This window comes from Hydractinia symbiolongicarpus, chromosome 13 (genome assembly GCF_029227915.1).
Source record: "Hydractinia symbiolongicarpus strain clone_291-10 chromosome 13, HSymV2.1, whole genome shotgun sequence".
Lineage (NCBI taxonomy): Eukaryota > Metazoa > Cnidaria > Hydrozoa > Anthoathecata > Hydractiniidae > Hydractinia > Hydractinia symbiolongicarpus.
The window spans coordinates 16,597,809-16,615,125 of NC_079887.1; the positions used below are offsets into that span (position 1 = coordinate 16,597,809).

Here is a 17,317-nt window from a genome sequence, read left to right on the forward strand (position 1 = left end):
ATTTTAAACTTTGTTTGGAAATTCAAAGCATTAAATGTTGCAAGATTTAAAAGTTCTGCCAAACGAAGGCAAGACACCTTTCGGCAAACGGTTAACGTTATGCACAAGTTGAATTCTTAAATTCACTGAAAACTTTGATTTGGCTGGCTTCAACAGGGGCAAAGTTTAATTTGGAAAAGACTTTGGAAAAGGGTTTAAAAGGCAATGAAGGAAAAAGTCATTTGTTTTAAGCTCTTTTTTAACTTTTCTCGTTTCTAATACAGATAGTAGAAATTTAAAAAATGTTTGCACAGTTTATGACAAATGTCCAAGCATTTCATCTTACGCATAGTTGTAATTTTATTATACCAAGGCCTTGCTTAAGAGTTGTTATTTCATTTTTTTGATGGGGTATTATTTGTCTCTCCTATAGTTTAATACGGAAAAATGTGCAAATTTAGTGGACTGAAAATACTGCAATACTGTTTAAAATTTTAGAAGCAAATGTTTTCAGATGTTTTATAGATGTTTACAGTAACAATCTACGTTTTTGCTATAAAATGATTTTCAGGCGTTAGTTTTCATTTAAACATTTGTTCTTTTTTTTGAATGCCCAGCTTCGATTATGTATCAGAAATTTTCATTGCACTCTTCCATTGGAATCTACAACTTACAATTTTACTTGATGATTATCATATCTTCTTTTTCATTCTCTTCCCACCCTACTAATTTTTTAATTAGAAATATGTTTTAACATATAAATTAGTGTTTACAAGTTTTTCCTGATTCATATATTTAAGGGATCCTGAGGTACTTTTAATAGTTGGACTCATCTGAAAGATTTGCCTGAGAAATGAGAGATATATTTGCTTTTTGTTAAAATTTCATGTAACTTCAGATATAGCTTTTTAAATATATATTTTTCTTGTCGCTGGACCGCCATCTTGTTTATCTTCGACCTTCCTCTTTGTTAAAAATTTTCATTCTAGCTCCAGTCTTTTTAGTGGCAGGTGACCCTGTTACGTATTATTTCAGTAGCGCTTTAATTATTACTCACTGCATAGCCAGAACATATACCTCCGCACAGGAAAGTGAAACGAAAGCTCTCTATGAACAACTATTTTTTTAAGTTCTTTACAAACGATTATTTTTTTTAAAAAAATAGAAATAATTCTGCATATGTTCTCACATAGCTGAGCAATCAAACGAAAAATAAAATGTGCATGATTTTTATTTCAAAGGACTTTTATTTAAGACGCAGGTTGTGAAAGTTACTGATCATTCAACATGTGACACATTTGTGTATGGTTTTTATTTCAAAAGGATATATTTTGGAAGTCAAATATAAGTAACAAAATATCAAGGTGTGACTATAACCCCATAAAAAGTTATAAAAAAAGTTAAAGGGGGGGAGGGGCTGCATCACCCGTCCCCCTCCAGCACGAATAGGATTAAGGGCGGTTACAACCTTTGTAATTTGAGACGACACTCGCATTTGCCGAGGTAATTACCGACATATTTTCAAAACGTACCTTCGTGTTGGCAATAATTTGATGTGGTAAAATCGGAGGTAAAAGTCTCTAGGCCTTGTGCGATCAGACGCAGCGCTTAAAATAAATATTTGACCACTGCCGGTCATACTGACCTGGAGATCCAAAATGGCCGGTCAAAAATATATGTGATTCCTTGCGAAACGGTTTTAATTACGAAATTTGATATTTATTCCACTTTGATGTTTTAAATTATTCTTATGCCTCCCTGATGAAATACAATTCCCATTGACCTACCTTCACGTTGATGTACTTCGTCAATGCACAATGAACGATAATTAGTCAACTTTTGCTTCCTTGCGCTCATAAAAGCAAGCTGCCTGGGAACTAGGTTGCACATGGCACACTGCCAACGTAAAACATGAAGTTACCGCAGTTGCTTCGGCAAAGAAATTGCTGACGTTATTTTGTTGTGAAATTTAAATGAATACCACGATCAAAAACGGTTTGTGTTTTTTATGAAGAACATAAGGTATAGAGAACATTAAAGTCGGCCACTTTCCTTCATGCTGACACTCTTATGCTCGGCTGGTGCATTACACTGAGACTCAAACGAAAGACGGAAGACCATTTGGAACCATGCCACAAGTCAGTCCGACCTTCATTGTCACAGAGAATACTGCGAGAAGAGTGCGCACCCTTGCAAGTTAAATATAACTGGAACATGGGAGAGGTTAGGTGTCCTGTATCTTAATACAGCTTTCGGACGAATGTTCTCGTAATGTAATACCAAAGAAAAAACATGTTAAATAAAGTTTAAAAAATCTTTTTAAAAGGGGAAATAGAAATCAAATATGTTTAGTAATAATAAGCAAAAAAAAAATGTACTTCAAGTCATTTTTTTCTTTGATTTTTAGTATAGTAAATAATTTCTTTATACAAACATTACAGACATTCCAGGTGCTCATTATTGAAGTGACTAAAGTGTTTTTGGTGCATGATTGAAAACACTGCTCCATTGTCCATATGAAAAAATGTGTAGGAATCAATGGTAAATAAATGTGAAGCAAGATTATTACCTATTCTTAATAGAAGATAAATAAATTTTTTTTTGCGAAGCAAGGAATCGATCGCCGGTCAGTCTGACCGCTCGTAACGTGATCCTGACGGTCAATTAACAAAATTCGGCGGTCAGTGACCGTTGACCGGCCGTTATTTTAAGCGCTGCAGACGTGTAAAAAATAGCCAAGGATATAACAACGGAAAAAGTATTTGTTTTACCACAGCATAGTTCAGTTGCCTCCTACAGCAATGCATGAACAATAAACTCTTAGCAAAAAAAACAGTTAGTTTTGCGTTTAAACTGCATCATTAAAAACAGTTTGTCACCAATGTAGTTTGATTAAATCATTGCAGAAAACGCTAAAATATATTTAATAAAATGCTGTTTTTTCTGCGTTGAACTTAAATATTTGCGCAATTAACTATTATTATTTTATTTCTTATTTTTCTTTGCTTTTCTCCGGTAAAAATAATATTTTTTATTTAGGAGGTAGCTAAAACATTTTTTGTGTTTTGTTAAGTTTAAAAATTTAGAAGCTGCCACAGTATTCTAATAAGTGCGAATATAGCTACTGCAGTTATTAGTCGTCGCTAAAAATTGTGAATTATGAGGGTTTCCTTGGGCATTAATGTATGATGTATGCTTTTAAAAGGTCTAATCATGGAGGTACAGAGCAGCGTTGATGTTAGACAGGATACCTGTCTCTCTTTTCTGCTTTCGCGCTTCGATGTCTGTCCTGCTTTTGTAACCCTGCTTATTTTAGGGGGCTATCCCAAAAGGGAAAAATGATGAGTTTATTTACAAGACTACGTTGATGTTTGCAGTACATAGTGGAAGAATATCATAAAAACAAACTTTAATTAGACAGTAAGTTCTGCCTCTCTCTGTATCGTCTGATAAATTAAAGTAGTTTCTTAAAGTAATTCTTTTCTATTGATTTTTTAATATTTTTTAATAAAAAATATATCCATCTACTGAGGAACTTAGGCAACCTCGTTCACAAGGATTGTTGAGAACAAGGTTGGCAATACTCACTTGAGCATAATACCCCGCCTAGGTCGACAGGTTATAGATCAGTAATTTTTACAGCCTGTTTGTTGAAATAAATTCTTTTAAATCTCTTATAATAATACGGAGAGTGTGTCTGTTTGTGTGTCTGTAACAGGCAAAGTTAATATCGTCATTTTCCTTTGATGTTGCCGAAAAAAATCTTTGATGTTGCCGAAAAAAATATGTCTTCTTTGTCGTGAAAAGCCGCGAGTTTTGTGTGGTTTGTTAAATGAAGTTTTAGCACAAAGTAACGGAAATTGTGTTTGCAAAAAAGATGGCTGTCCTTTTTAAGCATTTGTCTTCTCTTGCCTTCAAAATAAATCTTTACAAAAGCATTTAAAAAGGGGCATGGTATATAAATGAAGTATAGAAAGGTTTGTTTATGTTTTTTAAAGTTTTGATGATATTATTGATGCGAGACATGTTTGTTAGCTAGCATCAACCACACCAACAACAACTAGCTAGGTAGCTAGGAATTTATAAATATGTAGCCATGTTCTTTATACCTAGCTAAGTCTCCAGTTTATATTTAAGTGACCAGCTATTAGCTGCTGTAGCTACCTTATGTTAGCTTCAGTTTTATGTTGCTTTTTACATGTAAGCTAATCTTAGTGGTCTTTGCTAAGAATGTGACTGTAACTTATTTTAATTGACATTTTAAGCTTAAATTAACAAACCACAACAACTTTTAAGCAAATAATGTATTTTTCACAATTTGTGTATGCAAATAATGTATTTTTCACATTTTGTGTAACTAAACTTATATACATCGGTTACATGCAATATGACGAAACGATTTTTATTTAACATGTAGTAATTCTGGTACCTTAAGTGTAGTGATTTTTGTTGTTCTAGATGTTCTAACTAAAATGTTTTTGTTTATGGCATTTTGTCTCAATTAAGAAAAGTTTCAACTTTTTTGAGGGAGTACAACACCGAAAAAACTTGTGTTTTTTTATATTTTGTATAAATTCTTACCGGGCAGGACTCTGTACAACATACCGAAATGACTGATCCCTCTCTATTTATAAATTTGATGCGTTCCAAATCACAGTTTTTTGAAATTTTGGGTAATATTTAATGAGTACAAGATGCAAATACTGATTTTTGTTGAATCAGAAGTATTTCCTACAACCATTCTTTTTTTACACTTTTGTGGAGAAAAAGTGTATGCCAATTGAACTGATTTTTGTTCATATTTTGATTTGCTCCTCATAAACCTTTGTGTTCTACATTTATTGTAAACTTTTGTGAGGAAGGACATATAGGATATATACAATGTTTTCAAATAATGATTTTTGTTGATTTGAAATTTACTCCTTGCTCATTGCTTTTTCGACATTTCAGGTTAAAATGTTTGGTAAAGTCAGTACGGATTATTAGACAAAAAATTGTTTTGTTGACCGGTTAATTTTTACATTTTGTGCATATTTTTGCGGGAGAGGATGGTATGCAACCGAATAAATGATTTTTCAAAGTTTAACTTTTTGTTTTTAGGTGTTTTGTGTTTGTTTAAGTTTGGCTTTTTGATATTGTTCAGGTTGTATTGTTGTATAAGCATTTAGGGAAAAGACAATGTTTAAAATGCGTAAAGAACTTATTTCATAGATCTGTGCTTACTGTTGCAAGCCTTTCTTTTGGACACTTCAGATTAAAATATTGAAGGTTTTCAACATAATCACATAATAAGATGTATACATATTTGAGATATGTGTTATTTCTGACATTATTATTATTGTTGTCGTAACTGTCTGGGTTGTGACTGTCAATGTTGTAACTTTCTACTAACTAGATTTTACACCTTGCACGCCGTTGTTTTTCATATTTTGTCTGAAGTTTTGTTGGGAGGATTTCATGCGATTTGACATTTGATATTTTGTGTTAGATTTTAAGAACTTTTTTGTTAAATTATGACTTATATACTTTCTTTTTATGCATTTTCAGATTATTTTTTTTAGTAAAAGGCATATTCAATATACTGAAATATTTGCTGATGTCATCAAAATTCAAATGACAGAACTTTTCAATTGTTTTTCTGCCTAAGTGGATTTTTCCACGGGCCTAATCGACTAGTTTGAAATAAAAGAAATTATGCACACACCTGCTGCTAATATCTTATTTTTTTGTTTTATTGCTTAGACAGCTAGAATATCATGTTGAATTAGTTTTTTTAAACAAAAAAAAATCATTCGTACAGAGATCCATGTGGAAAGTCTGTTGAATTTTTTTAACTTTGTTGCCACAGTATATTAATTGTTTTCGGCTATGAAAGTCATTAATAATAGCGAGTGAAAGTCATTAATTTGTAAGTGCTACTGAAATACTACATAATAGGGTCACGTGCCGCTAAAAAAACTGGAGCTAGTCTGAAATTTTTAACTAACAAGAAGATCGAAGCGGCCATCAAGGCGGCAAGAAAAACAAATAATTAAAAAATGATATCTGGGGTTACATGAACTTTTAACAAAAAGTACCTCGGGATCCCTTTATGAATAGAATTAGTAAAGAAATTACTGTGTTTCAGATTTCTTATAAATATCTTACCAAAAAAACATTGAGATGATTCACATAAAAATCACGTCAAACACGTCACATTGTACCATATTACCTTGTTCAAGTTGTTTCTGGTTTGCTTTTTTCTGTTTTTTTTTGTATTTGACATTTGTTTGATTTGATTTGTTTATTAAAGTATGTCATATTGAAGAAGAACTACTATGTTCATCACTAACATACTGCCAAGCAGCGAGTGGGATTCGATCCGCGGTCCCCAGAACTGGGAGCCGCAGACAAACCCACTACATTACGTGCGGGCAATATCTTAGTGATGAACTCAGATAGTTTATCCGGATGGTGTGTATACATACAAGTGAATATTTATCATAGCACATCCATATTTCATTCTCAACAGAGAATGCTTCACCCTGATCAGACCTCTGATCATAATGGGCGAGTATAATGTGTGTAAGTCATATTCAGGAAGAACTACTATGTTCATCACTAACATACTGCCAAGCAGCAAACACCTGTATGTGCTATGATAAATATTCACCTGTATGCAAAGTATGTCATATCGCACATAGGTATGGCAGACACCTACAAGATATTTGATGATTGGTCAACTGAAACCGTTCCTGGAGAAACACGTCGGGCGTATGACAAGGCTACGCAGAAACTTTCACTGTGCATGGAATATGAAGAAAAACTAGTAAGTGAGGACTTTAATTGTTCATAATAAATATTCACAAATAAAATAAGAAATAAAAAAAATTAACTACTTTTGGGCAATTTTTTCATTGTAAAGTCTTAACAATTTTGCTTCTATAAAGTTAAGGAAATTCAAAAATTTACAACAGAGAAGAAAGTGTTGACAATTACAAACTTTGTTTACCTTCCAAAGTTCTCTATTGAATGTTATTTATATATGTTATTTATTATTCACTACATTCTAATTGAAAATCTTGGTGTAAAAATTTATTTAGCATGCAGCTGAGGGTAATAAACTTGCTGAATATTTCGAATATATCAACTTTGAAATGAAAGATGGCGATCCAGCTCGGATACAATGCATATTCGAACGGGCAATCAAGGACAACTGTTTGCAGCAAGATTTGTGGGAAAGATACACAACTTTTTTGGTGGGATTTAAGCATTGCGTCTGTGTTAAAAATGTCATTCAGATGAATGCTTCAACTGAATGTGTCTTTGTTTATTTTCTTTTTTTCTTTTCTCTTTTATTTAGTGAGTGCTTTATATATTTTTATTCTGATTGCTAGTGTTAAAATAAAAACTACCAAAAATCAACCTTATCAAATTATTTAGGCGTCTTTTAAATAAGCCGCACTGTTTAAATACTTAAAAAAACTGACAATTTTACATGTTAAAACACAAGCAATTTCTAAGTAATGCGTCTTATGTGTTGGCCTTCATTGTTGCAAACCTCTCCTAACAAACTTTGTCTAATATGGGTGAGAAGTCTGCTATATGGGTGAGAAGTCTGAATCAAAGTCAAAGTGGGGATGCATTTTATATCTATTTTTTATTTATCAAGGATTTCAAATTGAAATTGGTAAATGTTGCTATTCCAGTACATGAGCGAGCAGTGCGTAATTGTCCGTGGGTTGGAAAACTATGGCAGAACTATCTCAAAGCATTGGTAAGCATTTTAAACAGCTCTGCTCAATCTTAGTAAGATGTCTTTTGATATGTGTTTTTTATGTTACAGGAACGTGGAAATCTGCCATATGAAAAATATAAAGGTGAAGATTTTTATTGTTCTTTGTTTTTATGGAGACTTGCAATGGTTGTGTTGGTTATGTCATGCTCAGTGGTTTTTCGATGTTGTCGATGTGTAAGAATTAAATTCCTTGAAAACTGAAGCCACATTTTGTTTAATTTTTTTGTTTTTTTTACTGAATTTATTCAGAGGTATTTAACCAGTCATTAAAAGGAGGCTTCGGCAATGCTAACGAATATTTGCAAGTTTGGTTGGTCAATTGTGACTATCATCGTCGAAGGATCAGTGAGTGGGCGTTCGGTATGTCGGTTTAATGTGGAGAAGTACCTTCAAGGCTACGCGTCGTTATCTTTTAACGTAATTCTATAGCATTTTTCTAATATTACCTTTTGACATGTTTCAGAGGAAGATAAAGTTGAAGAACTGCATAAATCATTTGAGTCTGGCATCACATACATGAACCACTGTAAGTGATTACATTCTGTGTGTGTGTTTGTTTTGTTTGTTTTGTTCTGTTTTTTAACAAAGAATGCTTTTTGATTGTAGAATATTTAAAAATCCGACTTGGTAAATAGTTTGACGATTGTTTGATAATATAAACAAATTCAGTTTTTTTTTCGTTCAGATTTTGGTTTGGAAGGAGACAAATATTGTGTGTTGTTACGAGAATGGGCCCATATAGAGGTACATGTAGAATTAAACTGAAAGTTTTTGTGATTCAAGTGAAGCCTTGCATGTAGATTGCAAATGCTCAGATTATGTAATAAAAGCATTTTGTGCGTTCCAGATTTACAGTAACTATTAGTAAGATAAAGTAATTGTTGACTGTCAACTTCTTGTTCCAGGCAAAATATCTTCAAAACGTAAAAAGAGGGCAAGAGTTGTGGGATACTGTGATGAAAAAGCACTCGCGTGACCCATTGATGTGGATGGAATATGTGCATTACTTGATGTAAGTTGTATTGGCTGTGAACAAACTAGTTCAGATTATCAGATAGTTCTTAATGTTCTGTCCAGTCTGTCAAGGAACTAACGTTAGATGCGTCAGATTATTCTATATGTTCTGTCCGGTCTGTCAAGGAACTAACGCGTCAGATTATTCTATATGTTCTGTCCGGTCTATGGTTTTTACAAGTGTATTGAAGTTTGGGAGATTTTGTTTTTTGTTGTGTTGTAACACGATAACCTTTGAAATCCCAGAAAAAAGGAATACAGTAATGATTTTGCTGTTTATTAGTTGCATCGATCCGTTTTAAGACACTTATTGTTAGTTTTTGTTTCGAAATCTTTCCAAATCAATTTTTTTACAACAGGTTGTTTTCCGATGTTGTTACTGTGCGACGTGTATTTCAGAGAGCTGTTCAAATTAGCTTCGACCAGCCAGAAAGTATTTGCGAAGCTTTCATCAAGTTTGAACGTCAGTACGGTGAGTCAATACAATAACTTCTACTTACGCGCTCCTACTCTTTTACGTGAAGGTGAGTATATGTGCGTCAGTAGTTGGGTGCTCTTTCGGCTTAAATTGAAATTTCGAGGAAAGGTAGCGTATTAAGTAAGGACGTATCTACGAGGGCTGATTAATCGAGTGTGTGGGGAGTTTGGTGGAGTAGGGAGAGGGGAGAAAGCTTGAGTAGAACGAACATAGGATTTTTATTATGCCATAAACAGCAACCTCGATGTTCGATTTTCTGGCTTTGTTAAATTATGTGAACTACACGGCACAGTGATTTGTTAAAAAAATTTTTGAGTAGGTTTATTGTTAAAATGTAAAAAAAGATTGTAAAAGTTCTGTTGCAACTGGATTTCAGGAACACTGGAAGAAGTTGATGATGCTCAGCAGAAAGTGGACACGCAACTGGAAAGAATAAAAGAAAAGAAGAAAAAGGTAAGAGCTAAGAAAGCTTTGTTGCTTTGAACTTTGATGTCAAAAGTACTGATGTGTGTATGTTCTATGACAAAAATTCAGTCTCTTCATGTTTTTTTGGACGTGCGTATGTTTAACGGACAACTTCGCATGTCAATTTTAAACTTATTTCAAACTATAGTTGTCAGCCTGCAACCACTTTAATAGTTGATATATTGACTGTGCGAAAACATCATGTTATTACCATTCAAAGCGAAAAAAGTAAGTAGGTCATGGTGGCTTACAGGGGGTATCGGCTGAACTAAAAAGTCGAACGCCTTTTCACATATGCACTAGACCAGCGAGACGATGTTGTTGGGGTAGAGCATCACACCTACAATCAATTTCAAGTTGTTACCACACAGATCGCTCAAGCTGCGTTACTCATGCACTGAGTTTGCGGAAACCGCTCTCGAACCTGAAACCTTAAATTTGCAGGCTAATGCTCTACCGACCAGATATCGGCGTGGAATTGGAAACCTTTTTTGGTTGGTCTTTTAAGGCTAAGGTAAACTACACTAGCTAGAAATATTCAGAAAAGGCTTCGTGACATTTTTATATTCCATGTGCAAAAACTCGTATCTGGAAGATTTCCCAGCTACAGTTTGCACACTAATTGGAAGTCTATTTTTTAGGACGCGCTAAAAGACGCTTCATTCCAAGCTGATCAACGTAAGAAAAATAAACATAAAAACAAGGAAGACGCTGGAAAGGTAAAAGTTGACTTCTATGAAACATGTATATTCGGAAATCGTGCACATCTTGTGGATTGTGTGTTAAAGTTGACGTAAATCTATTTCATTTCTTCAGGCAGGGAAAAAGAAAAAAAAGAAGAAGGAGATAAAAGAAAATCCATTGAAGCGAGGTATGAAAGATGAAAACTCCGCTGAAATACAAACTAAGAAGCTGAAGGGTATTAGTTTTATTGTGTTCAATTCTTTGATTACATGTTTCTTTTTGTTGTTGCTCTTTTTTGTTGTTGCTCTTTTTTGTTGTTGTTCTTTTTTTATTGTTGTTGTTCTTTTTTTATTGTTTTTCTTTTTTTATTGTTTTTCTTTTTGCTTATTTTTTTTCGTTACGATTTTCAGTAGAAAATGAAGATTTTGCTGGCATGCGTACTGCCGGTGGAATTGAGGTCCAGTCTAAATATTTCAATATTTCAAACACCCACGAAGGAGAGCGCATGGACGTGGCCGCAACAATACAGACGAGTGGAGAAGTTACCAGTGAAGTTTCTACGTCCGCTGAACACCCTCCTCCACAGCAACCTGAACAGTTGGAAGAAAAAGCTAGTGATGGAGTGGAGTAAGCTTTTCATGTTTATTTATATCTATAGTTTAGTTATATCTATAGTATTTATAATCTATAGTTTAGTTAATTGTGCATTGGTAGCCTTTTTAATACAATCTTTTTTTACGTCGGCAAAAAATTGCTGACGGGAAATAGTAATTGCCTGCCTGTTTCGTTAACACGTCGGCGCTTGGGTCGGAAGATGATGCATGTTGACTTGAATTTGAAAGGCTGATTACAATATTTTGATTAGTTTTCTAAGGTATTATTAAATATTTTAATTTAGCAAAGTGGACAATAACCTAAGTATCTTCTTGAGTAATTTGCTGTTCACAGTCGACGAAATGCATTTGCGTTCCATGTTCGAAGAGGTGAGTGTGTACATCCCATAATGCTGTTGTCGATTTTTATTTCAAACAGTCATTATTTTGCCACATATTTTTAAGTGGATAAGCTATGCTAAAATTTTATGTCATTTTTATGACGTCGTCTGATGGTAAAACACAATTCTCTTTAGTGTGGAGAAATCGAGACAATTCGAATAATTGTCAACAAAGCCGGGAAATCCAAGGGCTACGCGTATTTACAATTCAAAAATAAGGTCAGTCGTGAATTATTCTTACGACATAACATGCCAGGAGATTAACGGTGCACAGATTAACGCGAAACAAATCAACGCGGATGTCAAAGAAAACGTTGAGATAAGCACAGTTGACTGGCTGACAATAGTTTTTAACACAAGATTGTTTAAGGTTGTTTTCCACTCCGAGAGAATTTTCCGCGGAACGGACAGAAACATAAAGGTTTTGGTCACGCGTAATTTTGATTTCTTTCCACCACGTGAGTTTTTCTCTGTTCCTTTTCCGAGATGAGTTGAATCGCGAAAGTAACAGGCATAAAGTTAATTATCCGATCAGGTTAGTTATTTCGTGCGGTGAGTCACATGCGTGCGCATTAAGCAAAGTGAAATTTACGCCCTCTTTAAGATATTGTATTGGCGCGAATTTTTAAAGTCCGTTATTTGTGCTTCGTTAATTTTCTGGAATAAGGTAGCAATTCAATATTTTTAACATTCTTATTTAACTTCTTGTTTACAATGTATTGTTTCTCAACTTTGTGGTGAGCTGGTTTTGAGTAAGTAATAGGTTAGTTGGAAGTGGTATTAACATGGATAGTATACCTGGCTCTGTGTGATTTATTAGCCATCTGGTTGTGTCTGTAAGGTTTATTAGCTATCTGGTTGTGTCTGTGTGATTTATTAGCTATCTGGTTGTGTCTGTGTGATTTATTAGCTATCTGGTTGTGTCTGTGTGATTTATTAGCTATCTGCTTGTGTCGTGTGAGTTATTAGCTATCTGGTTGTGTCTGTAAGATTTATTAGCTATCTGGTTGTGTCTGTGTGATTTATTAGCTATCTGGTTGTGTCTGTGTGATTTATTAGCTATCTGGTTGTGTCTGTGTGAGTTATTAGCTATCTGGTTGTGTCTGTGTGAGTTATTAGCTATCTGGTTGTGTCTGTGTGATTTATTAGCTATATATATTACTTATGACATACGAAATCGTTTAATCGCTTAACCAGGAATCCGTTGCAGAAGCATTAAAACTTGACCGTGAAACATTACTTGGACGCCCTGTGTTTGTGTCGGAATGCGTTGACAAGAAAGAGAAACCTACTGAATTTAAAGTGAGTCCTCCGTTATGTCATAAGCTATAATAATACAGAAAATTCCATATGTAACACGCATGGTGCTTATTTTTCTTTGTCTCAAATGTTAATTGACAAGTTAAATGTCACGACGTCTTCTGAAAACTCATCAAGTAAACTTTTTAACAACTTTCTATGTTCAAAATACATAGGATGGCTACAATGGTACAAAAATAATTTGTTTTTTACTCGTGGTGTAACAAATCTCAAATATTCTCAATTTCTTTGGAAAATATGAAAATGTCCTCAGTTCTCCTCAATTTTAACTTTATAAAAAGAGTGACAACCCTGGGCGTCAATAATATTAACTTAACGTAAATAGCTTAATTAAAATTAAGTGGCACAACAGGCGGTTAGAAGAACTGATACCCTACTGTGTTTCCATGTGAGTAAAATCTTTTTAATATGGCTCACAAAATTTCGAAAATGACCAAACCTTAAAGGGACTGTACGGTAAAAATAAAGTTGTTTGTATGTTTTAAGTTATGAAAAATAACCTTAGGGTACCCTAACCCTAACGAAAATATATTTCTTTTTCCATAAAAGTTTCTCATATCATTCATATCTACAAACTTTTTTCAATATACATGTTGAAGCATGGCTTCGTTCTTTTTGTGTGAATGTGCGCAAAAAAGACTGGGTTAAAACATTAACATGCGTAATTATTGCATGTCATGTAAAGCAATTTAGAAAGAAAAACAGCGAGCGAAATATAGAGAACACCCCCGGCAATATAATGTAGATTTTTAGTAGGAAGCAAATACATTTTTATTGCATGAGAAAACAATTTTATATTTCGTAACGTAAATAAAATTACTGGATTTCAGTACGAACCAGAAAGGTCAGAGGCAGAAATAACGGCACAGCCAAGGCCTGTGTATAGCTAACGACGACGACAATGACCAAGTACTTCCATGCGAAAATTCTAGGATAAATAAACATGAATGGTGCCGATGAATGTTAATGAATGGTGCCGATGTGGGAATTGCGAGAGGGTGCCTGATATTAAATAATAGAGTCAGACTTTATATTTACTTTTTACGTTCATTTAAAGTGAATATTGCGGTTTTACAGTCGTTCTGAAACCGTTGGTTAAGGACGTCTCAATTCTTGTAAACTTCATAGCGATCTGTGTCGCCACTTTAATGGAAGTCAAACAATGTGAAACATGTTTGAGATTTGTCACCATTTTAAAGAATAAATGTTACATTAGGATGAAAATTTCTCGTGTAAAATTGGAGTTTACTGTTTCGATTTAGTTTCCCACTACACTCGATAAACACACTCTATACGTTTCAAACCTTCCATTCGAGCTCACTTCAGATCAACTAAAAGAACATTTTGTACAGGTACGTGCTTATAAATTTCCTTTTTCCTTTTGAATACTTTAAAAGTTTCGCCCAAAGTAGTTTCAGTTGTAAGGGATTTTGATGTTTTAGGCGGGACAGATCAAACAATTTAGACTGGTGACTAATCGGTCTGGAAAATCGAAAGGTTATGCGTACGTCGAATATGAAAAAGAGGTACTAATTTCTTTAGCTCTAAGAATTTAAAATTACGTATACGCTAAATCCGCTAGTACGAAATATTTCGGGTATATGGTTTGGAGCTTATATATTACGAATTTTTTTACCTAGTACAAAGTTTTTCATATAATATTAAACCATTTTGTTGAGACATTTGTCGTGGTGTTTTGATGTCAGATAATATCTCCAATCTCTACACAGAAATGAAAATAGCATTTTCACGAATTTTGGGGTGCACATGTTTTTTTAATAGGCAAGTGAAAATTCAAAACCATACTGGGATATGTTTATACCTTATGCTTATTGCAGAAACAAATCAAAAACGTAAACGTTGCTTGATGAGCTTAATGGGTAACATGAAATTTTTTCAGCTGTAAAAGAACTGCGACAGAACTAAGATTATAATTACGCAAGGCCTAGATCAGACAGTTTAATGCTGTTAATTAAGGTTGTGGCTAGTTAAAGTACCCATAACACCAGAAAAGGATTCACCAGGAATGGGCGATATGCTTAGCATATACTTCAGAAATTTCTCTGTTTGAGCCTGAACATGCTTATAAGTGTTATGCTTATAAAAGACGGGTAGCTATTGTTAACTCGTACATTGTTACTACGAGATCAAACCCGACCGTTCATGTGTTTGAACTCACAAAAAAGTCCTTTAATCCCTGCCTGTTTCCTACCATCTCCGTTTCTCAGGCGATTTATGACGTATGTATTAACGCATGATTGCTTTATTTCAGGCAGATGCAACGTCAGCGCTTTTAAAGCTTGACAAAACAGTGCTAAATAATCGACCAATAAACGTAGCGTTGTCCAACCCACCTGCACGTAAACAACAGAAACAAAACCAGCCAGCGCACGAACAGACGAAGCCGGAAGTTAAAGATATACCGGGGAGGTTTGTGGTGTTTAATCTCTACCCTCTTTCGTTTAAACCCAGGCTTTCCAGGCTATTCCGCTGGATACAGTTTCCTAGGGACAAATCACTTGTTTTGTCTTAATTAGTTTGTTTAACTTGTTATTCTATTTAGCCGTGGCCGATCAAAAACACAACTTTCGTTGGTACCCAGATCTCTTCAAAAAGCGTCGAACGATAGTAAAACCCAAGTTGCTGCCACATCGACGCCAACGAGTAAGACGTCATCGTCTTCGTCATCGATGTCAGGAGCAATGAGTAATAATGACTTTAGAAAGTTTTTATTGAAGAAATAAGATTTTGTTATTTATCAGCGATGGAAAATGGTTTTAGGATACGTGTTTATCAATGTTGTTTCGTTGTCTTTTTGTTGAGTAAAATACCGCAAATCTCAATCCGACTTCGAAGCATCCACGTTTTAGTTTCATTTCGTTAAAGGGAAGTATTCTTGTGTAAAGAATTACAAGTTGACAATTTATTAGCCCTTCCTTCTATTAAGCCCCATCCCCTCCTGGGACTTAATAATCGATTATTTATGGTAGTGCGTCGATCTGAAATCTGGGAAACATTCACCAGCGCTTTGTTAGTAACTTATGTGCCGTGACTGTTACAGATCACACAATGTGACAAGACTCTCAACTGACTGTTGCACTACGCGTTAAAGGCGGTTCGCTAAATTAGACAGAATTGTGTCGGTCCATATCAGCTTTTAGCTGCCATTTTAAGTATGGTTAGCGTTTTTCCCTGACTAATACGTGATGCAGCTCAATTTTAGAGTAATTATAATTATTTTTGAAATTTATGCAGGAGAGCCAGCTCTGTGATTGAAACACTGTTATTATGTGGTTCCCTGCGCTCTGAATGCAAATTGTAAAGTCACTTGCTAAACAAGCCCGCGCTGGTGACTTAACCGCGAACCTACTACGTGTTACAGTTTTCTGGTAACTTCACTATACTGAAATGCTAGTACACACAATTCTTTTTGTACCCAGTTGAATTTTTAGTGTCAGATTTTGAGCAACAGGTGAATTTAAGAAATCCAAAAAGGTTTCTGCAAAAAATGGGACATTGCGGTTACTAAGCAAGTTGCAATCTTGAACATTTCACAGTCCTGATTTTAATACACGACAGACGCTGCGAATGATGTTTAGCATATTGCTTGATTTTTGGCTTGAAGACCTGAACGTTCAGAAATCGAGTTGCTTATACAAAGAATTGTGTGCTTCAATATAGGACAGTACAATGTAGTTTCAGAATTGACTAAAACCAACAAACTAACACATTTCAGACACGCTGTATATAACAAACTTCTACCTCGTTCTCCAATCTTTTTAGGGGACAAAGCATCCTCGTCCCCAGGGTTTTGTTGCCTATGTCAAAGCCGCTAGCGCTTACTTGACGTTGATGATCGATCGACCACGCCTCAAACTCGTCCCCAGGGCTTTTTCTGTTTTTGCCGGCGTCCGAGATTGTCAAGGGAAACCGCGCCGCTCTCTCCCCAAAGACAAGTTGTCAAAAAAAGAGCAAGGTTCAACATCCACGGAGAAGCAATAATTATATGGCGAGCAATTTCCTTTTAGCGCGAGTAATGTTTACGAAGGAAGTCAAAACCAACGTGTGGAATTGAAAAGCTCAAGCTGGAATCCTATAAGGAAATCAAGAGTGTGTTCGATTATGTGTTGGTTTTCTTTTTAATTGTTTTAACTGTCGTTTTTAAGTTATCGATAATATAGCAGCGTATTATATAGATAGCTAGCTATATTAAAAAGCACAGTTCACACCCATTTCTGTGCCCTGTTTTCTGTTGTTGGTGTGGAGCGGTCCTGGGTATTATATCTAGCTATATTTACCTATCTAGCTGTAGTGGTAGCCAGTGGTAAGATAGCTGATACAGCATAACATTTGGGGTAAACAACTGATTAAACTATGGGTAACCTTATTATATATATATATATATATATATATATATATATATATATATATATATATATATATATATATATATATATATATATATATATATATATATATATATATATATATATATATATATATATATATATATATATATATATATATATATATATATATATATATATATATATATATATATATATATATATATATATATATATATGTTTTTATTCTTCTTTTGTTA

General features: G+C 34.3%; 1 protein-coding gene across 6 annotated transcripts in view; it reads left to right on the plus strand.

Moving 5' to 3' along the window:
• Positions 1–15,512, plus strand: part of LOC130623807 (squamous cell carcinoma antigen recognized by T-cells 3-like) — a 51,536-nt gene extending 36,024 nt beyond the window's left edge. For 3 of the 6 annotated variants that reach the window (XM_057439326.1, XM_057439327.1, XM_057439331.1), the window contains 20 exons: positions 6,663–6,787; positions 7,062–7,217; positions 7,631–7,735; positions 7,805–7,838; positions 8,006–8,116; positions 8,220–8,282; positions 8,442–8,500; positions 8,662–8,768; positions 9,130–9,242; positions 9,625–9,701; positions 10,355–10,432; positions 10,530–10,632; positions 10,808–11,024; positions 11,296–11,380; positions 11,527–11,610; positions 12,589–12,693; positions 13,974–14,063; positions 14,154–14,237; positions 14,984–15,141; positions 15,275–15,512. In XM_057439326.1, coding sequence (XP_057295309.1) covers positions 6,663–6,787; positions 7,062–7,217; positions 7,631–7,735; positions 7,805–7,838; positions 8,006–8,116; positions 8,220–8,282; positions 8,442–8,500; positions 8,662–8,768; positions 9,130–9,242; positions 9,625–9,701; positions 10,355–10,432; positions 10,530–10,632; positions 10,808–11,024; positions 11,296–11,380; positions 11,527–11,610; positions 12,589–12,693; positions 13,974–14,063; positions 14,154–14,237; positions 14,984–15,141; positions 15,275–15,455 — 2,135 coding nt within the window. In that variant the 3' untranslated portion in view covers positions 15,456–15,512. The remainder of the gene's footprint in view (positions 1–6,662; positions 6,788–7,061; positions 7,218–7,630; positions 7,736–7,804; positions 7,839–8,005; positions 8,117–8,219; positions 8,283–8,441; positions 8,501–8,661; positions 8,769–9,129; positions 9,243–9,624; positions 9,702–10,354; positions 10,433–10,529; positions 10,633–10,807; positions 11,025–11,295; positions 11,381–11,526; positions 11,611–12,588; positions 12,694–13,973; positions 14,064–14,153; positions 14,238–14,983; positions 15,142–15,274) is intronic. The other 3 variants (XM_057439328.1, XM_057439329.1, XM_057439330.1) reach the window with 3 other exon arrangements.
• The last annotated feature ends 1,805 nt before the right edge of the window (positions 15,513–17,317 follow it).